The sequence below is a fragment of the Nelusetta ayraudi genome, unplaced genomic scaffold (genome assembly GCF_046127955.1).
Source record: "Nelusetta ayraudi isolate G7.1 ecotype Tasmania unplaced genomic scaffold, CSIRO-AGI_Nayr_v1 ptg000063l, whole genome shotgun sequence".
NCBI classification, from domain to species: Eukaryota; Metazoa; Chordata; class Actinopteri; order Tetraodontiformes; family Monacanthidae; genus Nelusetta; species Nelusetta ayraudi.
Window position 1 is genome coordinate 5088725 of NW_027466113.1, and position 23661 is coordinate 5112385.

Below are 23661 nucleotides of genomic sequence, written 5' to 3' on the forward strand. Positions count from 1 at the left end.
GAGCATGTATGTTAAGCAACTGAAATGTCATGGATTTTGTGATAAGACTAAGAATAATGATGGCCTGAGTCACCTAGCGGATGATGTGTGTGTGAATGTTCCGTTTGTGGCTGAAGCTAAGATATGAAGCAATAAAGAAGGCTGTCACAGGATGGGAGGTGTCATTTCACACCCTTTTGGTCAGGATGCAGTAAAAAAAAAATGTGCAAAAAGTCACAACCACACATACTGAGTGCCGACAAGTAGCCTTAGCCTCTACATCTCTAGCGTCCTAGAAAAAGGCGGCATGTAGGGCAGATGCGGTGATGTGTACCAACACTTGCCAGTCAATCTGATCACCAGCCTTAACTTGTTGAAGCATGTGCGGGGAAAGACACTTTTTACATTTTCTCAACCTTTAACAGCAGAACCCCAGAGTCTGGTCCTGTGCGAGCGTTTCACTTTCTTTTCGGCCGTTATGCCTTCTCGTGTTTGAAATCCTGACCGCCCTCGCTTGCCTGTGTCTAATCAAGCTCCTAGCCCCATTATCTTTCCCTCCCTCTCGCTCCCTCACTCCCTCAGCCTGACCTTACAAGGAGAGGCAACAGGGTTGATGTCATTGACTGAAGAATGCTGCAGGAATCCAGGGAGAGAAGGAGAGCAGGAGGAGGGGTCTGACTGCTGGACAGTTAATGAACACACACACGCTCACACACATGCTCTCTCTCTCTCTCTCTCTCTCTCTCTCTCTCTCTCTCACACACACACACACACACACACACACACACACACACACACACACTACGGGGGGGGGGGGGGGGGGGGTGCTGTTTACATAGTAATACACAAGTCTTGAGCCAAAGTCAAACGAGAAAGAACTTGTTTGGAAGGATGGTGTCATTCCTTTTCCAGACCGAAAAGCACAGGGGGAGGGTCTAATTGTAGGAACGGGGGAGAGGGAGAGAGAGAGAAAGAGAGAAAGAAAGAGGGGGAGAGAGAAAGAGAAGTTGCCATTACAGTCAACTCTTTTTACTCAGCTTGGACCAAGAGAAGGAGCAGAACAAAAGGAAGAGGGAGATCGGCAGTGCAGCTGTTTGAACAGGGTGGGTGAGTCTTTTGCATTTGCTGCGAGTTCGAACTCGATTTGGGATTTGCACTTTGATTGTTGCCGCGTGCTCCAGGTATTTACTAAGATTTTCACGCCCAGTGGCCCTAACTAAGCCCCTGACTAAGCTATACAACAATAAATGGAAGGGCTGCTGTGGTCCCTCCAGGCAGGGAATGGCATGTCAGTGGGGTGACAACACGCGTCGCTTGTACGTGTGTCATTGTCGCCGCGTTTCGTTTGACAATCCGTTCGTTGTGCTCAATGTTTATTCAATTGCCACCAAAGTGCGCTGTGCTACTACGCACACGCAGATACAACTGATAAAGCTTGTGGGCTATGCGGAAGCTCGAACAGGAAGTCCAGTTTGTAAAAGAAGAAGAAGAAGTTGAACAGGCTGGCTATCTTGCCATGCAGGCGTCTCTGTACATTCCGAAGGTTTAGGAGGAAAACACATACAGAGGATAGCACAAAAAAAAAAAAAAAGGCGCCTCCTTTACCCTATGCGGTAAGGTTAAAGGGGGGGAACGGGGCGGTGTTTCAACCCCCCCCTTTCAACTAACCAGCTAGCTAACCGCAGCTCGTGACGTTAACGGGGTTTCTCCGGATGTGTGTGCGCGCGAGCGAACGTCGGTCCCGCCGCTGTGATTGATCGCAGGCTCGCGAGGCGAACGTTCGGAAAGAAGAGGGTTTTGGTTGGGTGGGTGGTTGGTTGGTTGGTGGACGGCTCGCGCTCGCAGCAGGTCAGTCGCTGTCATTCGTGTCCGTGCTAATGTTGCTCCCGAGCGTTTGCGGTAGCGCTGCCGCAGGTCAGCATGGCAAAAAAAAAAAAAAAAAAAAACCATAGCGACGACTACGCAGAAACGCCGTTTACTGGAAATAACCACAAGGTTATTAATAACAGCCGCATTTATTTATTTATTTTGCCATTGTAGTTACTCCGAGTGAGTTTACTTAAGGCGAAAGCCGGCATTCTACCTTTATGGGCTTAGCTCGTTGGTGGTAAAAGCTTCTCTTGACGGAGAAATAGCCGTCTGTCATCATGTGCTGTGTTTGTGACCATTCATTCATTACCACATCAGCTGTCATGGTCCAGCATGTCCAACGTGGGTTAACCGACATGCTATCTACTGAATGGGACGCTACAGCGGGTGGAGCCCCTGAGTGTATTTGGCAACAATCCATGGCAATTTAAAGGCCCAAAGTTCTTGCCCAAAGTATTTTATATACATAAAGAGTGGATCTACTGAATGAGGCAGCCCATAATGAGCTACCAATGAAATATACTAATAAAGTATGTTTCTTTTTTTTTCTTTTTTCTTTTTTTTTCTACCCTGAGCTCACTATTCACTATTACAGGAGGTTCTTTGAGAATGAATTAAAATCTGTGTGTCTGTTGTTAGCTGACAGTAACATTGATAAGATGGACCCTCAACTGTGCCTGTGTTGAGCCGGTCTCAGAACTGGGTTTCAAGTGTGAAAAATGGAATGACCTAAATTGGATCTGACTGGCAAAGTCTTGTGTTCGAGAGGATGTAAATGGATTAATCGCATAATAATGTAATGTTGGAAAATTTGACAACAAAAAAAAATATTTTGTTGGAGGAAGCGCAGCACCAACATCAGTGGTCGGGCTTTAAGGAAGGGAAAAAAAGAAAACTTATCTAAGAAAACCCATTTCAAACAAGGTTTCAGTTTTGGTGAGTCTGAGGTCAGTGTGGGGGTTCATTTTGAAAAGACTGAGGTTGTGGTCGAGTCCTCGGTAAACTGGTTTTGCTAGAAGAATCAGCCACCCTAATTGCTGAGGAATGATGAGGCGTCCTCTTTAATGGCAACCTCCAGTTAAAACGCACAAGCAATTTAAGGGCGTTGCTGTTCCCAGTTTTAGGTCAGACTCCATAGCTGTTGCTCTCGCTTGTCTTATGACGGATGTCTTATGACATCTGCACAATTTGATAATTTTTTTGGGGGTGGGAACTCAACATGAAGCGCGTTTTCTTTTTTTTTTCTTTTTTTTTAAAACTGTGCTTTTACTTAATCATTTTGTTGTGGTCTGACAAGGGCGGAAAACTGGTGTTCAATGTATGGCCAGTGACCTGTAAGATTGGACTCAAAAGGGTTGTCTGTCCCGGCATTAGTGACCTCCTGGCCGAGACACGCTTTCCCAGAAACCGGGTGTGCTATTAATGTCAGAACAATGGAGAGTTTCATCAACATAACACTGGTCATTGATGCAATGAGTGTTTTGACATGGAAAGAGTGGGGAACTGCCGGAAAACAATACGAGGAGGGCATTGTGATAAATGGAAACGTAAGACTTTGTCGTTTTTCTTACTTCTTCATTTATTGTTTTTAATCTTTCCCAAGTTTTAATATTCGCCTTAGAATGTGCCAAACTTAATAAAGACTTTACTTTAACTTGCAACACTGTATTGTAAAAGAACAGGTTTTCTTCTTGAAAGAATGCAAGAAAAAATGTTTCCCTAATTTATCTAAATGTAAAGGTAGTTGACAGTTTATTGACAATAGGTTCATACTTCCTTTTGTTGGAAAAAGAAGAAGTGTTCAGTGAGTCACCGTGCCACTGGACTTCCATATATAACCTTATTTTAAAAAGCAGCAGCGGAGTACGCGAGTGAAGTTCCTCTCTGGTCATGAGCAGCTGCTGTTGTAAACTTTTTTTCCTTGAAAATAGCGCAGCATGCTCTGTGTCACGCATCTGCATGACGTAAACTCCCCTAAAAATGATCTTGTGAAATATGGCAAAGCACAGTGATGGGTAATGTGCTATACAAACGTTTTATTCTCCCTTGTTGGCACAGCCTGTGTGGTTTTTAATATCTCAAAAGGCAGTTTGGCTGGTTTGCATTTACTCTCTGGCCTGTTTGTAAAACCGTCCCTGTTCATTTAGGAAGAAGGCCCTCTGGTTTTGGAAAGGCTTTTTTTTTGTTAACTGCACCATTTATGTGAACTTTTAAAAGTCACAGAGAACAGTGTGTACCAGTAATTTGTATGTAGGGGCCCCCGTCTGAAACTTATACAGTTTCATCAGCCATGCCGTGGCCCACCACAGAACACAAGACCGTTAGGATGTTAATGCGTGCCAGATCACCTTATTCGCATTCGGTGAGAGAAACATTGACGGCAAGACGGGGGGAGCAAAGAAAATCACAGAGGAGCTGAATGGAAAGACGAATAGGAGGTGATGTCATCGTGTTTTAGTGCCAAGTATGTTCCTCAGCAGAGGGTCTCTGATGTCCAAGATCAGGTTTCAAGATAGATTTGCTGTGAGATGTCTGGAGCTGATCTCATGCTTTATAATCCCAGAGGAACGTATCATGAAACGAATGGACCCGGCCACAAGTTATTATCACTGTTGAATAATTGAGGACTGTGACATATTGTCTCTTGGTAACAAAGAGGTCCAAGTACCATAATGAAAAGTCTAAATCACCGTCTGCATGCGGCTCTGTGCTCCTTTAGAATGGCCATTATAAATTAAGTGTGCTGTTTTCAAGTACCGGTACTGTGTATTCATACTTCTGAAACTATGAGTCCAAGAGCTTTATCTTGTCTGCAGCCACTTGATGTATTGTTTTAAGTGTCCACATCCACTTAACTTGAAGTGGGCTTTGATACACTTCAATGAGGAGCCAGCTGTTTTCTTGAGGACTCTTTTCTCTGCCTCGTGACTTTATTTCTCCATTTGTGCAAACCTTTTTTTGTGTGTCTTGTCAAAATTGTATATTTTTCCCTCTTAGATGTCTTTGAACCTCTCACCATTTTGTGGAGGAACCTATAAACTAATTTGAGTGCTACTCCAAAGTGAAGCGATCGTGCAAGCTGCTTTTGTGACTGAGGGTTCATACTTTTTGAATAAATCTGATGCTCTTAGATATTTGGTATGCCATTTAATATATGATGTTGTGTTGTAATTAAAAAAAAAAGCATGATCTCACCATATTATGTTCACAGTATCTGAAGCTGTGGCTGAGATGGCCTATTCATCAAAACAGAAATTAGAAAGTGCGATGTTCCTGAGTGACACCGGTGACTCATAAAAGCACGTTTGAGACGAGTCAAATCACAAAATGAGAAAGGCGAACACCCACACCTGCCCTGAAGACATGCTCTTTATGGACATTAAAAAGTCAACGTGTTCAAAGTCAGTACATCCCGATTTTATTTTAAATGAAGGCCATGCTTCCTTCATATCCTTGATGCTTGCTGTGTCATTAACTCTGGGGATTCTCAGCAAGGCCTTTCTCGTCCTGTCAGAACTTGAACTGCGGCCTCCAGTCTCCCGACAAAGTGGAATGACGATGAATCACTGAAATACCGCTGTTTCTTAGCTGCCTCAATCCTTTGACTATCATGGCAACAGCGGCCTGTGTCTGCGTCAGGAATCCCAAGGTGCAGTGTCACACATGCCTTGTTTTTTTTGTTATGTTTTTACTTGAACTTTGATTTGTATCTAAAAAGGAGCTTTTTTTTTTTTTTTGAAAATGCAGTTGTTCATGACTGTTATTCATCGAAGCTTAAGCCCTTCACGTTTTAATCTCATTTTGAATATAATGAGAAAGTTTGCCGTGGTGATGCAGCTTTAAGGGCAGCTCTAAACTTTTTCTGAACTTGAGTTTAGCTAAGTCGCAACCATTGAAGTGGCAGGAGACTTTGCGTGTTGTGGATCATTTAACCAATCCAAATGCGTCTATCATCGTGGCTTTTGACACTTCTGGAATATCATTGTCAGTATATCTTTCATTTTTAATCAAAGATATATTGACAATGAAAGATATATGCACTATATATATTGAATTTAGAACCTAAATGCTGGACAAAATTGTGGTGAAATATTGTTAGCCTCATAGCATAATTGCCTAAGTCATTTTTGGTCAAATTGTGATATCTGCCGAATTGTACCAATGCGCTTGCTAAAAAATGTGTGTTTTTTTCTTGTTTTCCGAAAACGTTCAAATATGACTTAGACAACTATGCTATTAGGCTAACGATGTATTGCAATGTATTGCAATGGAGAACCCCCTCCAATTTGTGATTGTATTTGCATCCAATACTTTGTTGTGCTGCGAGTGCACGACATTCATCTTATTCAGACTGTTGAGGGCTTCATAAACAAATCCAGTTGCTGGCTTTGTGGCTACTAATGAATTTCTGCCAAGCATGTGGAACTGCGGGGGGTGCATTGTAGAACGGTTTGTCAAACAGCTGCACAGAGCGAGTTGACACAGCCAGTGTATGTTTGATGGAGAAGAAGATTGATGCGCTTTAGCAAAGGTCAATGTTTGAAGCCGGCGGCCTTCAGGGAAAAGTGTTGAGATTCTCTGGAAGAACCTCGTCGGAGACACTAAAGTAGCCCCGACATTTGTTTAACCACCAACAGGTGTGAGGTAAATATTTGAGCTTTTTTTTTTTTTGATGCACATAGCGTGAAAATGTTAGAATATGTGTTATCAACTCTCTCATTCAGACTGGTCTCCCTCTCACTGCTGGGTTTATGACCTCATAAACAGCAATGTGTTGTTCAGTTCAAATATTCGTGGGCAAGGGGAGTGCCGCTGTCTGCTCTGTGCGCATGACTCAGGGATGTTTTCACACTCTAGTCTCTCGCTTCGCTTTAGAGGAAGCATCTCAGCTTGTTGCAGGTTTTTTTTCTGATTGCCTTCGGAAATGTTAAGAGATGTTGAAACTCACAATACACTGGGTCTAAAAAGTGTTTGTAAAACTTTGGGAATCTTGCTGTGGACCTGTTTTCAACATCATAATAAGCCCGTGTCACCATTTCCATTTTGCAGCGAATGGATTAAAAGTTATTGGTACCCCTTGGAAAAAATAGCTAATTCACAAAGTATTTAGCAACTGGTTGCTATGTTCAGTGTAGTCGAACTTAAGACGTCACTTAAACTGGTTTCAGCTTGGATCTCGTTGGAAATCAATTCAATTGTGACCGTCAGATTCCTTCCAGACGTGTCATCGCCGTTCATTATCCCGAGCAAACATTCTACATTCTTGCACAGTCAAGGATTAAAAGCACTTTGACCTCAGTCGGCTCGGTGCTGTTGGTTTCATCAGAATGGCAAATATTTTCGTCTCACTATATCTCCTTCTGTTCTTCTCAGATAGACACAGCGACATGGAGGACTCCAGCGGTAACAAGCCATACGTGGTGACCTCCTCCCTCAACTTCAAAGTCACCGCACCTTCCTTCTACAACCAGCCAAAGAAGTTTGCCTCCGTAGCACCGCCGAGGCCCAAAAGTCAGACTCCTCCCTCAGGTCCGTCGCCGACACCAGTGGGCACAGCCGTGATTGGCTTTGTGGGAGACATGCCTCCACCGCCGCCTTCGCTCCCTGATGGTATTTGCATTATTTATGTCTTTCTTGTGACCATTTGCAGTTTTATCTCGCGAGCAGCCTTGCCTTCTCCCCGCCCCTGTGGATTTTTTTTTCCTGCACTGCTGCATGCAGAGCATCATGGCTCAGAATGGAATAGAATGTTTTGTCTTGGGCTGTTTTTAGTGCTCACTTGCTGTTTTAAATACACTGAGTCCTCACTGTTGTGAATTCATCACCATAGTTGGAGAATAACATCTTGTCACTGATGGCCACTGATGGAGCTGCTCAACAGAGGGGTTGCTTAGATCAGTGTTTTTCAACCACTATGCCGAGATAAGGTCAGGTGTGCTGATAAACATTATCCAATTTCTCTCAATTGGCCTAAAAAAATAAAATAAAATTGCATCGTCAAGTGACTGTGTATATAAGCCTTTTTTCCTCCCAGTATATCAGCTTTGTGTGCCTCTAAACAGGCCCAGGTTTCTAACATAAGTGAAGAGACTATATGCTCATTATTCAGCTAAAAATTGTCATTTTATAATCTTTTGGCTGGTGGTGTGCCATGGGATGTTGTTAATGTAAAAAAAAAAAATGCGGTGGCCGACATGAGCCAAACACAATACAACTGTCTAATGCGCCTTAGTTGGTGAAAACAGCTGCAGGTATGGAAACAATGCAATTTCACAAAGACAAGTCTAAACAAGGTAGAAAAAGAGGACTGTGGTGCAAATGGAAAAAATGTGCTGCAAGACATAAAAACATACACTTAATCATCAAATGCGCTGCAAACGGAGAAGCGATGCAAAACACAACGGCTGCAAACCAAGAAAACACATGCAAATGAAAAATAAACACTGCATAAACTAGTCACTACAACGGAAGTGCTCCAAACCTGCAGGGGGCGCTGTTAGCAGAACAGCTCAACATCAGGAATTGTATTTTTTTCATTTGCACCACAATCCTTTTTTTTTTTTTGTACCTTGCTTAGACTTGTGTTTGTGAATTTGCATTGTTTCCATACCCCGAGCTGTTTTCGCCAACTAAGGTGCATTAGGCAGTTGTATTGTGTTTGGCCCTTGTCGGCCACCGTAAAGATGTGCTGTGAATCAAAAAAGGTTGGAAAGCACGGCCTTAGATTGTGTTTATTCTCTGTTGCTGGAATAGAGAAGTAAGCTGCATTATACATGGCAAAGATTCCTGCGTTTTTATTTTCTCCAATGAAGAATTGCACCCTGCTGCTATTCTTCTCTTTCCACTTTGCTGTTTTTTCTGCCGGTTTTGGTTTTTTTGGCAGTTTCCCGTCGTTTGTGTTGCTGTTGAACTGGATGATTGATGCAAACTGCAGAAGCCGTCCGCTCACAGCTTCTCATAACCAAATGGGCCTTCCTCGTTTTTCTGTCAGACTTCCCTCCCCCGCCTCCTCCCCCTCCCGCGGAAGACGACTTGCCCGCCCCTCCCCCAGACTGCCAGTCCTTACCCGGCGCCTCCGACGCCCCCCCTCCCGCCTTCCCTGCCCCGCCCCCAGTGGCCGATGACCTCCCGCTGCCAGCTCCCCCCGAGGAGAATGTCTGTCTGCCCACCTCTCCCTCTCCGCCCCCTCCCCCGCCCCCTCCGCCGCTACCTGCGTCCGGCACCAGCGTCCCCAGTGTCGCCGGGACCCCCCAGGTGAGTCACGATGAAAATCTTCATTGCGGTTGCTCCGCTTGTCTGCATGCTCCACGCACTCATTGTGTGTCACTGCGTTGCGTCACCGGGATGCCGGACGTCATTGTCGCGGGTCCTCGCTGAGCCCAACGAGCGTTGGCGAGGAAATGCTGGCTATTGAGATTTCTCTGCAAATGATATTAGCATTAGAATGTACGTCATGCATCAAACCGGATTACAGCTCATTTCCATCACTAAAATTGTTATTAGGAATGCAACAAATGGCTTTTTTTTCCTACATGGATAAAAAACAAAAAACAAATACCAGTTGTAGAGGTTTATGTTGCTACTGTGAAGTGCTGATCATGAGTACTCTAGTGAAACAAACCTAAAAAAAGAACTAATTAGCCTTGAGGCCACCTTTTAACCAGGACTTTCTTTCGCTTTCTCATCCATCTTTCATTCTATCATTTCTCATCCAACCACTGGTGCATGAGTGTGTCTCTCACCTCACCTTCATGAGCAAATCCTGCTCCTTAATGGCTTCATCCTGTTCCGTTGAGTTATCGAAATGACTTTATCTCTTCCCCTGCCAGAGAACGTTTGAGAAGCAGACGAGTTTCGACAAACAGCTCGACTCTCTAACCGACCTTCTGTCTGAGATGGAAACCAGAGGACCGTTTAACCCAAAGGTAAAAAAACAAAAAAAACAAAGGGTTCAGATACCGAGTATGCTGGAGTGAAAGAAAGATTTAGAGGGGCGATGACGGCATTGCGTTGATTCATAGGAGTCACAGGAGTGAGTCACGCTCAGGGGAAGAAATCAAGGCAGAAGGTAGGTCAGTGGAGGTAGTTTGGAGCGCTGCCAGCTTGGCTTCATTAGTTTCTCTTCATCTGTTCGGATGATGAAAGGCTCATTGATAGGTGGACGGCGCACACGCACACATACACGCGGTCGGTGTGCCTACCTAAAAGTGAATACGCAAGTGAGTTTTCAAGGCAGAGACCACTTTCAGAGAGAGAGAGAGAGAGAGATGCACACCGAAATTGAGCGGAGAGCATGGAAGTGTGATGGAGCCAGTGTGTGCTGCCAGAGACCCAGGGAGCGGGCCATAAATGGAGTGTGTTTTTCTCCAACTGGGACGTACTGGATCAGGGCAGAACAATGTTGGCTCGGGACCACAAAGTAAATATCCAAATGATGTAGCACTTCTGATCATTTTAAACCGCGGCGCGCTCCCAGAATTTCCTCAGATAAAATCAACTTCAGTCAATGTGAAGATACTATCTGCATGGTGACTCGGCACCATGTGATACATTTATAAGCCTGTTTTTTCTCCCCTTTTTGTTTTTTTGTGCTTGTTTTGAGGTGAAATACTCAGAGAAGTGACTCACTTTCCATTAACGCTGCTGCCGCCACACTTCTAACTTCTAACTTCTCTCCACAGTTGCCAAACCAATTCCCCGCAGCACCAGCAGCACCCAGGCCTTCCGCTCCCCCTCCAACCGCTCCCAAACCGGCGCTCTCCTTCCTCCCACCCCCGGAGATGGGAGACCGTCCTCCTCCTGCACCCTGGGCCGAGGAGCTCAGAGCCAGAACCAACCGACATGCCAATCACAGCAGCTCCGGGTCAAACGCTGCCAAGGCCCCGCCCGTGGCCCCAAAGGCGGCCTTCGGAGGGAAATCGTCATCAGCCACCCTGGCACAAAAACTGACCCACAACCTGAACCAGGGCACAGCCCCGGTCCACGTCGCGGCGAAGCCCTCGCCTCCCCCTGCCAGCAGCTCCTTTCCGCCACCTCCTGCAGCTCCTCCTGCAGCTTCTCCTGCAGCTCCTCCTGCAGCTTCTCCTGCAGCTCCACCTGCACCGTCTTCTTATCACATCAAGACTCCCCCCTTTGCCAGTCAGGTGAATGCAAACCAAAGCCCCCCTGCTGCCGTGCCTCCTCCTCAACCCAAGACAATGACGTCCCCCAGCTCCCCTTATAACCAGCCAATGAAATCTCCCCCTTCCTCAATGGTAGGTTGTTGCCTTTCTGCTGCCCACGCAGACATTTTTTTCACACCGTTTATATAGTATACAAACACAGGAAGTTAAAGTAGCGGCATGTTCACCGGAGCAGAATTTTTACCTCTCCGCACAGAGTGTTTTTCAACGTGGACTGCTCAGTCGTGAATAACAAAACGCTCTATAGGTCCTCTTGTAGGAGCCACATGTGAATAATGCAAACATTTGTACTGACGTCTGTGTCTTATTTTTACACGCAGCCTTCTCCTCCTGGCCCAGTTCCAATCCCAGGTGGAGGTGTCCCTCTCAATATGAAGGAGGTGGAGGAGTTGGAGAGAATGACCCAGGAGTTCATCAAAGACATGGACAAAAATGCACCGGTCATCACCTCCGCTCCTACAGGTACATCGATATAAGCAGCGGCTGCTGTTAGATACGGCTGATGATTTAGAATGTAGAATTAACTTTGATGTCAATGTAAACTAGTTTTTACTGTTAATTTCTATCCAGCAATTTAAAAAATATAAAACATTTCAAAAGACCAAAGCAACGTTACAAATGCTTTACTTTCTCTCACTAATCCACCTTTGCCATTTCAGAGGTGTGTGGGAAGTGCGGCGAGGCTCTGTCCCGCACGCAGCCTGCCGTCAGAGCCATGGACAAACTCTTCCACTCCAACTGTTTCTGTTGCATGAGCTGTCATCGCCCCCTGCAGGGCATGCAGTTCTACGACAGGGATGGCGGCCCTCAGTGTGAGGACTGCTACGTGGTGAGCAAGTTGTTTTTTGATTGTCAATGGCCAAAACTACACATTACGCAGCATTTAGAATATGAAAGGGATGGCTGCGTTCACAAAAATACATTAGAATTATATTTTTGTTTTATATTAAGAGGCTGCTCAGTATTTCTATCCTTAGTTTGTATGAAAAGTGAAGAGTCTAGATTTTGAATTTGTCAACTTGACCAAGAGAACACATGTACCTCCCACTCAATCATGTCTTTTCTTGCGTCTCCGCCTTAGAGTTCCCTGGCGGTGTGTTCCCGATGCCAGGAGAAGATCACCGATCGTGTGCTGAAGGCAGTCGGCCAATGTTTCCACGCTCACTGTTTCCGCTGTAGCACCTGTTCCTGTGTCCTAGAGGGAGCGCCTTTCATTACGGATGACAACAACAACCCCTACTGTGTTCAGGATTACCACAGGTAGATGGCAAATGCAATGTTTGTTTGTTTTTTCCAGTGATTACTTAAAGTGTTTAAAACAATGTTAAAGACTGTCCATTTCATTTGGCTGTGAGACTTGGTTTTACGAACTAACAGCCACTTTATTCTTGCAGGCGTTTCTCCCCTCTGTGTGTGAGCTGCAATGAACCCATAGTTCCTGCCTCGGGCAGCGAGGAGACGGTCCGAGTTGTGGCTCTGGAAAAGAACTTTCACCTCAAGTGTTATCGTTGTGAAGTGAGACATTTTATCAGACCATTTCACCAAAAAGAAAAATGCATATTGTTTTGAATCACTGCCTGAAAAGTAACAAATCTTCTAAAAACAAAAAACTAATCACACTTTTTTTTTGTCCTGCAGGACTGCACTCGCCCTCTTTCCATAGAGGCGGACGAAAATGGCTGTTATCCCCTGGATGGTCGGATCCTGTGTATGAAGTGCCACACTAAGCGAGCCAAGCAGGCTGCACAATGATTGGCTGACGCAGCATCACTCAGATTAACCATGAACCAAATCCAAAAGCACAGGATTTATTCAGCTGTCGGTTTTTGCCCTTGCAAACAGGGCTTTAGTCGGTTATATGTGCGCAGGTGCGAGCGTGAATGCGCTGTTGGCAAAAAAAAAAAAAAAGTATGTCTGCATGCAATTCCAGTGCAGCACTTCCCCACAAATCTTTTATTTTGGTGCAGAAGTAATGTACTGCATTGAAATCGACATCCATTATTTCTTTATGCCAACTGTCCAAATCCAAATGCTCATGTAGCCTTTTTTTTATGTGTTCCTGGACGTTTTGTGTGCCAATATTATGTTTACACGAAAACAAACAAAAAAAAATCTAGCATAACTTGCACAAAAAAACAATTTGGTGAAAACGAGCAGTCACTCAAATATGAACATGCCTTTCTCTGTAGTAATGTTAGTCGTAGCAACAGTGTATTGAGACGTTTCCATCCCAAGACTAAGACTAAGGCTTGGCTGGTCTCTTTCCCTATAAACCCTGTACCTGTGTCAGAGGTACTGAGGCTGCTGCTGCTGCCGCCGCCGCTGCTGCTGCTGCATTGGAAGATGGTGTCGGGGAGCGTCCCTGCAGCTCTCGCCACTCGGAATAGCTCTTGAGCATATCTCTTAACGTTGTGCCTAAATGCATGGTAAATGATGTTTTCCTGCATAAGAAGTGCTTCATATCAGCCAATCTTCTCCGATAGCATTTTAAAGTCGCCTAGGGCTAAACATTGACTGCAAAAACAAAAAAAAGAAAAGAAATGGTTGAAATGGTGAATGTTGCTTGTAGCTCTTGTGATGTGAACATTATCCTTTGAATTATGTTACACTGCTTCCTTATAATGTACAGCGTAAGGGCAAGTTAAGAGCCAATATCCACTTTGGGTCCCCTCCTCCTGCCTCATTAAAAAGCTGATCAAACAGTCTATTTGTAATTGCATGCTCTTCGAATGCACAAAAATTTTAAACGAGCACAGATTTGATTTAGTCATCTGTTTAACAGTGTACTTAGAAATACTTTAGTTGTCAGCACAATGGCTGAGAACAGGACCTATTACGTGATTGTTGCACAAGAACATAGTGAAATGAGATACCCTTTCAGTGTCATCATGGTGCCGCACATGATCAATTTAGCTGCATAAATATAACTTTTGAGCATAAGTTTTTGCTTCTTTTTTTTTTTTTTTTTATTAAACTTTCCTGAAACCTCTTGCTTTAAATATTATTTATAGACATTCTCCTTGAACAAAGTATTAATATTACATGTGGCTTGTAAATCCTGACCTGATAGCCTGATATAGGTCTGTAGAGGCATTAGCTTGACGCTTAGATGACATGTTATCAAAATAGTGACCAAGCACGTCACAACGGCAAGACGAGAGCTGAAGTGACATTTTCGGCATTTGTGACTCGTTTGGTGATGACGTGTTTTTATATTTTCAATCAATACCACTCTGTTCTCCACTATTCATCTTGTTTACTTCATACTGTTCATGTTGGTTATATACTCACGCATTGTTGTCCTACTACTACGTTTCATTTTGTTGTCATGGAGATTTGCATTTTCTGCTGTTACATTCTCCAAATTCCTTATTGAGCCTTGTTTTGCACCTCCAGAAATCCATTCCTGAGTTCTAGAATAGTAAGTGCTCGCGCTGAGCCGGGTGCACTCTTCACTCCAGCATAACAAACATGGCAATAGTTGGTCCCAGTGCATGCTAGCTTTGTCTGTGGTGGCATGGCTTGTGGTATTTTGTCCTGTTTGTAATGAATTGAATTCCCCCGTGGCGGCCCTGCCTTTGTCATCACTATGTGATTTTACTTATGATGATGCCCTCACACTTTCATAAACCTTTTTCGAGGAGTTAAATCATGACGTGTTTTGTGCAGATAGCCTTTCATTTAAGTTTTTTTTTTTTTTTTTTATACGTCTTCTTTTTTTTTTATATGTGTGAATGTGTATATGTTAGAATATTTTATGTAGCCTTTCTTCTTCCTTTGGCTATATCAAAAATAAAGAGGTTAAAGCCAACCGTTTTTTGTTTTTTTGTTTTTTGTTTGTTTGTTTGTTTTGTCTGTTATCTCCTTTCTCTTTTCTGTGAAACTGAAAATCCAGATCTTTCGAGTACTACTGATGCTAAACACAGGAATATTTCCATGACAAAAAAAAATAGTGCCCGCAATGAATATAAGCAAATAGCCAGCGACATTTGCCAGCTCAGTAAAGACACCTCATTGCCTCCGACACAAATAGAAAGTCTTATTTTTGTTTTTTGTGACCACATTCAGTCTGTAGTCAACTGTCATGTGACGCTCGAGAAACGTGTATCTCACTCCCGGTACGCAGCAGCAGACTACGTAGAACTGCTCTATCAGTGGCCAACAGTCATATGTTACGCTGATAATGACGGCAGTGTTTTGTGCGTGTGTGCAAGCCAAGAACTTTGCGCTGCATGAGAGCACATACATGTGCCTTTCACTGGAGTGGCTTAGCCCTCTGCTTCTTATTTTTTTTTTTTTGTATTATTACCGAAAGAGGCGTCGTGAATGCAGACACACAAGAGTGCTGTGTCAAGTGTGTCAACATCTTTCCCGCTGTACGGCAGGAGGAGCAGCTGTTTTTTTTTTTTTTTTAATTATCATTATTATTATTATTATCTCCTGTGTCGGAGGAAGCGAGGAGTGAGTGATGGGAAGAGATAGAGAGCCGGGGAGACTGACAGCCGTTTGACGTCGGCTGAAGATCACACGTGAGGTACAAACAGATGCAAGTCGCTGGACAAAACAAACAAAGAGCAACACGTCCATCTTCTGAGAATGAGGGAAACCGTCAGGGAGCTTGAGGTAGGACACTGATTTTGTTGCCCTAGCTTTGACATAAACACATGGATCATATATTGGGCTGCATTGGAACAAAGTATGTTACTGTAAGTCCCTGCAACGTTGTGTAACTATGTAACTGGTTAATTAATGGTATACCTGATAGTAACATATAGAACAACTTGATCATGAAAACAGAAAAACTACAGTGCAATGTTACTTTAAATTCCTAAGACTGTGATCACATGGTGAAAAGTTTTATTTATGTTTTGGTCAGGGGATAATCCTCCGGTGATTCTGGATTTCTAGAAATCACTGTTGATTTGATGGCATTCAAATTCTTGAGATTGTTGCTCTTTTTAATTTAAGCATTTTTACCAAATATTCTGATATAATTGTAAAAAGAAAATCAATGGACAGTGGTTGCTCTTCCACTGATGACACTATAACCAAGGTCTAAGATCAATATTTTTTTGTTTATTTACAGCATTTCTGTGTCTAGATATCCACTTTTACATAGCAATATAAGAGAAACTTCATTAAATGTTGTTCAAAAATATGTTATGTGTTTGCCTTTGACCCAATTAGTTGTTTTATTGTTTGCTCTTGTTTCTTGTTGTGTGGCCTCAGTTATCAGTCCAACCATCACCGCAGCCTGAACCTGAAGGGAGGCTTCGGCCTCCACCTCTGTTACAGCTGGCAGTCTCCACCCAAGACCCCCCTGTGGCTGATCAACAGCTCCAGACCGACCTGCTGCCGCTAGAGCTCCAGCAGCGAGCGAAGCCGCTCTCCATCAAATATCGACTGTTGCTTGGGGTGCTTTTAGGATTTTCTGTATGTGCCGCCATTGTTGCACTAATTTACTTTGTGCATTTTCAAGGAAGAAGTCATCATGCAGACGGCGGTGGGTGCCCGGAGGAATATAAGATTGAAAATAACAATTATATAATAATGAAGAAAATTTCATTTAGTTTAACTCTTTTGTCATTTCTTCCCATGCAGGGGCTCCATGTCTCTCCCCGGCTTGTCAATGGGCCTCAACCCATCTGTCCAGGTCAGCAGATCCCTTCCAGCACCCTTGTGATTACTTTTTGTCCACGTGTACATTAAACAAAGTGGGGAGACAAAGCGGTCAGGACGCCGCCGCACATTCAGGGAACCAGAGGGAAGAAGTCACGACGCCACAGGAGAGAGCACAGAGTCGACAGACACACAAAGGCCTCGGAGAGGAGATGATACCAGACAGGAAATCTCTGCTGCTGCTGCATCTCCGAGATATTTTGGGTAATGACACTGGACCTCTTTTGAATTTCCATCAAACTTCGGCAGACCTGAGCTGTGCTTGTTTCAATTGTTTGTTAGAATCTAACGACAGTCCGGGGAGAACGTCACTTCAGAAGGCCAGAAGGTTCTATCAATCCTGTTTGGACACAGAGGCCATAGAGAAAGCCAGGGAAGAGCCCTTCTTACAACTCGTACAGACGGTAAGCTGGATCTCATGGATGGATAGATGGATAGTTCATCCAGATCAGGGATGGGCAAACTGCGGCCCGTTAAGCTTTTTAATCCGGCCCGCCAAACTTGAAGAAATTATATTAATAGTAATGCAGTGGGGCTTCAACGACACATATTTTGTTTTAACTTTATTTTGGTTCATTTTCAAATGACTTTAAAGCAGTGGTTCTCAAACTTTCTCTGTCACGCCCCACCTTGGAGGAAGAAAATTTTTCTTTCCCCAAATTTGACGTGGCTGTGTCTTGAGGGATGAACCTGCAAGTGGCCCAATGTCTCTTTTGACCCCATAGACTTGCATGGCATTAGGGTTAGCGATAAGGCTGGAATTAGGGTTAGGGAATTAGGGTTACTAACCCATTCATTTCACATTCTTTTCACTTTTCTCTTTCATTCATTCATTTTCCATACCCGCTTAGTCCCGAGCTCAGGGTCACGGGGGTCTGCTGGAGCCTATCCCAGCTGTCTTAGGGCGAAGGCAGGGTGACACCCTGGACAAGTCACCAGTTCATCGCAGGGCCACATCGAGACAAACAACCATTCACAGTCACATGCACACCTACGGACAATTTAGAGTGTTCAATTGACCTCACATGCATGTTTTTGGAGTGTGGGAGGAAGCCGGAGAACCCGGAGAGAACCCACGCAGACACGGGGAGAACATGCAAACTCCACACAGAAAGGTCCCAGGCCCGGAATTGAACCCACAACCTTCTTGCTGTGAGGCGGCAGCGCTAACCACTGCGCCACTTGTCGCCCCACTTTTCTCTTCATTTATTCTTTAGCAAATTACTCTTTGTGACATCAAATCCTGAACATTACTTTTTAAACAAGAATACTGTCACTTTTCTGCTGTGCAAATCGTCGTTTTCTCTCTTGTGTCCATTTAACCACCAACTATCCTTTTCTTGTTCACCACCTAAGCTGGGAGGCTGGCCAGTCACACAGAATCGGACCGATTTCAACTCCACCCTTGGCCTGCTGATGAGGGAATATGCCACTTTTCCATTCTTCAGCCTGCGTGTGGGACCCAAGGAGCCAGGGGAAACTGCCAATGGGGAAAATAAAATATACATACAGGCCAGTTGCATTCGGCATCCATGTCCCGTCCTGGTGTCGGGGCTAAACGACTGAAGAAAGTTGTCACCGCCTTGAAGCACTTCTCTACTTCTCCTCTTTGCTAACAGATTGATCAGCCTGACTTGTTGATCCCTGTCCAATGGAACAGCCATGCAGAGAAGTCTCAATCCAATAATCAGGTCCATTGATCAGTCCAGGCCTCTGCTGAGATGGCTCACCATCCAGTTGGACTGACAGTATCTTTTCTCTGACGTCCTTCTTTCAAGGCAATACGTCCTTTCTTGGCAACATGGGAGCGCTACCTGACACTGTTGGGCTTCCAGCCCATGACTTGGATAGTCCCCGTGGGAATGTTTACCTCCCTGTCGTCGGAGCTCGCCGTGGCCACAGCGCCGCTGCCCTATCGGCTGTCCAAAGGGCTGCTGTATCAGAACATGACCATCAGAGAGCTGCAGGTGAGAGAGGTGAAGCAGGGCGCACTGTCCTGTCCTGTACTGTCCCCGCTGACTCTCCCACAGGTGTCAAAAGTATTCACATTCTGTATTTAGGTAAAAGTACAGATACTTGTACAAAAAATACTCAAATTAAAAGCATTGATCCAACTCCTTTACTCAAGTAAGAGTAAAAGTCAGAAAGTACAGGTTCTGGAATGTACTAAAGTAAAATGTAAAAATAATTTTTATTTGCCATTAATGAAACAAAACATTTGTTGATAATGTTGCAAAAGTAAAAAAGTTGTGACAGAATAATCTGGACTGAAGTGACTAGAGGTCAGAGGTCAAGGATCTTGCATGAGCATCTAGATTAACATGAACCAATGTTATTTTCTACATGTTTACTTTTTCACAATTAAAGTTCTTGAATCTCTTTAAAGCAAAGCATTTTTACTTTGTCACTTCCCACCTCTGGACTCTACCCATGTCAACGTGGCAACAGAGCCAGGCGCCCGCCATCGACTGGCTCGGCTGTCTGCAGGCGACCTTTCATCCACATCCCGTCACCCAGGACGACCTCGTCCTGCTGCACAACCTCCCCTACATCTTGCAAATGTCCGGCATCATCAGCAAGTGGGCCACGACGCACGAGATGAGCTCAAGGTATTGTGCGCGCGACGCACAGCCGTGACCCCGCGAGTCAGCTGTTTTGACCTTTGACATCTCTCTGATTCCACTCAGCAACCCGCTTCACTGGTACATGGTCCTGCATCTGCTGCACACGCTGGTGCCTGCTCTGGACTCCAGGTTCTCTGAGACAGCAAAGAATTTGTCCGTGGCCTTGGGCAGTACTGAGGGGGTGAGTTCACACACACACACACACACACACACACACACACACACTTTTACACACACTTACACATACACACACAGCCCTCAGGCAGAACAAAATGAGGGCTTTTTACGCTTTCTCCGCTGCACAGGTCTCGCCCCGCTGGAAACGTTGTGTGTTGGACACTGAAAGCGGATTTGAGCAGGTGCTGAAAAACCTTCTCAGTGAAAAGATGGCCCACAGAGAGGTCAGGAGCCTCTGCTGCTGCTGTTGTTGTTTCATTTGAGAGATAACAAAACATGCAATCATATTTTTGTTTTCACGACTCAACAGGCAACAGAGATGATGAGAAATGTCTTTTCATCCTTCAAGGCAAAATTGCAAGAGCAGAGGTGGACAAATAAGTCAGTCCAGATGGTCATAGAAAGGGTAGTGTGCAGAGCAAATACTGGTTGTGTAACTTTTTTTCCATGTTAATTTTATTTTTTTACTGTGTTGATGTTAAAAAAAACAAACAAAAAAAAAAAAACCTTTGTGCCTGCAGGTGGAGTCTTTAAGTCCCAGACTTTGGACAGCAAAAGACACATCTGGTGAGGCTGAGCTTGACCTTATTTTCTCTAAGGTACGTGCCTAACCTCCACTGTCTCAGGTTGCAGAAAGACTGGAACCTTCTGGTAAATTATCTAAATTCACAACGTAAAGGACACACACGACTGTACAACTCTCGTACCTTCAGGTCGGCACGCAGAGCTTTTTCTCCAACTACATCCAGCTACTGTCTTCCCGGCAAAAGAGGCGTGTCAAGCTGTTGAGCGAGCGAACGGAGGCTGCCGATGTGTATGTGTCTCCGCTGCCTCCAGTCATTAAGTTGAACAATGTTAAAAAATAAGTGAAAACGATTTCACATTTATGTCATATTTCCGTCTTCGCTTCAGTCTGTCGGTCGCACCTCGTCTCCTTGGTAATGAGCTTCTCTTTCCCATGGGGATGTTCGCCCCTCCTCTCTTTCATCCCACCTACCCGAGGTAAAGTCTCTTTTAGAAACCACTTGATATGGTTTCTTTTAAATTGTTCCTCCTCATCTACCTGACGGCATGTGCGAACACAAATGAATCACCAGTGTTTTCTCTTTTCTTTTGAACAGGGCTTTCAATTATGGTGTGATAGGTTTCCTCATGGCCAAAGATATCCTCCACATGATCCTGCCTGACAGTAAGGCCCTCTACATGTGTTTTAAATGCTACATTTGCACGCAATACAATTTGCCATCCTCGCCACATTTATGGCTCATAGACCCCTTTGGTTGTGCTGCAGTTCACTCCCAGAGTGAGGCGGTGCGTGCTGTGGCTGAATGCATTTGGGCTCACTACCTCACTGTGACCGGAAAAAAAGGAGAGCTCTCTCTCTCGGCAACGCAGCAGCAGGAGGTGTGGGTGCAGTACTCTGCACTGCAGATAGCTCTGCGGGTGAGGGCGCCACTCTATTTTCTACTGCAAGTTAGTGTTGCTTATTTGGTTTTTTTTTAGGTTGAGCTCACACTTTCATTTTTTTTTTTTTTTGTCAAAATCCTTCCTCAGGCTTATCAGCAAAGCCTGAAAAAATACCCAAGTGACGCATCCATCCTGGGCCTGTCGCACACTCGACTCTTTCTCACATCCTTTTCTCAGGTATTGTGATTCTGTTGTCGGTGAAGGTTCTCAGTCGTCCAGTTTGTTGTCATAGTCTCACAGAGTTGAGTTGTAGATAAGGGGACTTGGTTCTTGGTTGTGCTTCTGCTTATTACACTGCAAATGTTAGCTGGATAAACAAGGAATCACTTGAAAAGCTGTGCAAATATTTCCTCTAGCATTTATAAAACTTAGTATATAATAAATCGAGATAATCCGTGAAATGCTTTAAACTAATATTCATGAAATTTGCACTGCATTGATTTTTTTTAAATGTCAAGGGCTACAGGGGCAAAATGCTTGAAAAAAAAGTATTAGTTGACAAAACAAACATCCCTACATTTCTGCTTACACGTTGAATGTCATGTTTGTTTAAAAAAATAATTGTCTTGATTATATTTATTCATGCATCATCATGTTTAATGTGCCTGCAAGTTGTACTTGATTGCTAATCAAAGGCGTTTTTGCATTCTTTCCAGGTTAACTGTGACTCCGATAAATACAGTGAATTCATGCCGCTGGAGCCTTCGTTTCTTATTACGGTCCTTTGCGCCAAATCTGACTTGTGTCCAGCAAGCCTGCAGTGCCTCAAAAACACACAGCAATATTCTGTAACAACATGCTAAATACCAAAACATGTTGTTGAAAATGTTGATGGTGAGAATACTTGTACATGTCCAATGTTTAGAGGACAGACTTTTTTAAAAATGTATTTCCAGTTATTGTCCACATATTTGTATGTCCATAGATAACACTAGCTGATAAGTATTTTGTTAAATAAAAGACACTTCTGGCGCTCATTTTTTTCATTTTTTACTATGGCAATGCTCAATGTATGTTAATCGCAATGATTGATTATAAAAAACTACAAAACACAAGCCGTTTATACATGAATGGGAACGCTGGAAGCAGAAACCTCTTTGCATGGCATGTTAGCCAAACACCACTGTCTGCAAGTATTGGGATACACATAAACATGTAACAGGATACATGTTGTCCACATATTTTCTATCAGTGAAAAGGACGATTGGTCCAATATTTCCACTTTATCCACCTGCAGTCCATAACAAAGTCCATTAATCTGGAAGAGTCCAGTGAAGACCTGATGAAAGGTTCACTGCCTTTACAGGACACCCCAGACCTCCTCAAAGGCAGAACACATTTTAGCACAGGTCAGTGCTGCAGAAAGGGGGTAGTTACTGATGGAGACGGTCTTCTCTGTGTAGTCCACATTCACCTGTTGAAGGCAGAAATTAGTGAACACACAGCATGTCGTGAAAAAAGTGCACCGGTGACCAACTGTTATCACTTCTTACCGCTCCGTGTGCAAATGCTCCGATCACCACTGCAGCTGGTCCTTCTGGAACCACAGTACGAGGACAGACTGCCTCCCCAGCAGAAAAGGAGGTACATATGCGGGGGCAGCCGGGTGGCAGGTGGTCAGACACTGGGTTCTTGATCATCCTTAGAAGCTTCTGAGAACCGTCGGCAGCCCTGACGCTCAGCTTGTGCAACAGCTGAACTGAAGCACAAAGAGTAAGGACAGGGTAAGAGTAGCGCAAATAATGACGACTGCAACCACAGCAACATGGTGTAGTCTAAACACAGAAAGAAGCAAAACATTGGCAGTTTACCCATGAGGCCACAGAAGCGAGGGAAGGTTCTTGGGATGCGGGTTTGTGGATTGATTTCTATCAAGGCATTTTTCTCTGTGTGAATGTAAACCTGCAACAGGCCTGCTCTGTTCAGCGGGCTGTCCATCAACATGAGCAGACACTGAGAAAATGAAAACATTTGTCAAAGGTGAATTGCAGATAAACATTTGCAGCTTCTGAACATTGGAAAGCGTTTTCTAAGTTTAATGTTACAAACATAATCTCGTTTATAAAACATAAACATAGAAGCATTCGGTTTTGATTAAAAGTCATTAGGTCACTTGAAATGGTGTCGATTTGAAATATTCAAATAAAAAAAACAAAAGCAGTAACCGTGAAGTACACACGAAATGTTTACCTGGTGCGTGATGTCTGGTCTTATATCGCCCGGATTTTTTCCACTTTTGACGATAATGTTTTTGTGCTGGTCACAGTTCAACAATTCAAATGTTTTCCCAACCTGGCAGACAACATACAAACAGAATTGTGAATTTATCAATTCAGCCAGTTGCTACTACTTAAGATGTTATGGTCACACATCTCGTTCACATACGAAGGTAGGGGTTGCACTAACAACATCACACGGACACAAGCCTGAACCTTTACCTTTACAGTTTCTAACGAAGCCCTCTCCAGAATGACCACCAGTCTCCTCTCGGACATGCGGTTGTGAAGGCTACGAAGGTGTTTGGCTGGTTTGGGTTCATATTCGTCTAAATGTTCGAAGCCACGCTTCTTCTCCTCAGGGGCCGCCATGATGTTGTCTGCCTGTCGCACGCTGTTTGCGTCATAGCTATTGGTATTTACAAATGTTGAGGCGTAACATTAATTTGTGTTTTGTATTTTTGTCTT

At 44.1% G+C, this 23661-nt stretch overlaps 3 protein-coding genes across 9 annotated transcripts; 2 read left to right on the top strand and 1 right to left on the bottom strand.

The window, feature by feature from the left end:
* The first annotated feature begins 929 nt into the window (after positions 1–929).
* zyx (zyxin) lies at positions 930–14841 on the top strand. Of its 6 annotated transcripts, XM_076040687.1 has the most exons (11): positions 930–1082; positions 7222–7458; positions 8840–9102; positions 9678–9773; positions 10530–10908; positions 10945–11102; positions 11351–11492; positions 11690–11859; positions 12112–12290; positions 12425–12545; positions 12669–14841. In XM_076040687.1, exons 2-11 carry the CDS (start codon positions 7236–7238, stop codon positions 12780–12782), a joined length of 1845 nt encoding a protein of 614 aa, XP_075896802.1. In that variant the 5' UTR covers positions 930–1082; positions 7222–7235; the 3' UTR covers positions 12783–14841. The 6 variants fall into 6 exon arrangements, with proteins under 6 accessions (XP_075896802.1, XP_075896797.1, XP_075896799.1 ...); XM_076040682.1 differs by having other exon boundaries at positions 10530–11102; XM_076040684.1 differs by having other exon boundaries at positions 942–1086; positions 10530–11102.
* Positions 14842–15229: 388 nt separating this feature from the next.
* On the top strand, positions 15230–21947 carry kel (Kell metallo-endopeptidase (Kell blood group)). 2 transcript variants are annotated; one of them, XM_076041193.1, is made up of 18 exons: positions 15231–15653; positions 16260–16533; positions 16632–16913; positions 16992–17113; positions 18066–18221; positions 18329–18400; positions 18488–18676; positions 19158–19318; positions 19397–19514; positions 19639–19734; positions 19821–19916; positions 20032–20109; positions 20224–20324; positions 20423–20512; positions 20632–20699; positions 20802–20953; positions 21065–21154; positions 21634–21947. In XM_076041193.1, exons 1-18 carry the CDS (start codon positions 15627–15629, stop codon positions 21778–21780), a joined length of 2319 nt encoding a protein of 772 aa, XP_075897308.1. In that variant the 5' UTR covers positions 15231–15626; the 3' UTR covers positions 21781–21947. The 2 variants fall into 2 exon arrangements, with proteins under 2 accessions (XP_075897309.1, XP_075897308.1); XM_076041194.1 differs by lacking the exon at positions 20423–20512 and having other exon boundaries at positions 15230–15653.
* Positions 21631–23588, bottom strand: emg1 (EMG1 N1-specific pseudouridine methyltransferase). Its single transcript, XM_076041199.1, has 5 exons — positions 23416–23588; positions 23168–23269; positions 22789–22930; positions 22471–22676; positions 21631–22391 (listed from the first exon to the last, which is right to left on the bottom strand). The coding sequence occupies exons 1-5, from the start codon at positions 23563–23565 to the stop codon at positions 22278–22280; spliced, it is 714 nt and encodes a 237-aa protein (XP_075897314.1). The 5' UTR covers positions 23566–23588; the 3' UTR covers positions 21631–22277.
* Between the last annotated feature and the right edge of the window lie 73 nt (positions 23589–23661).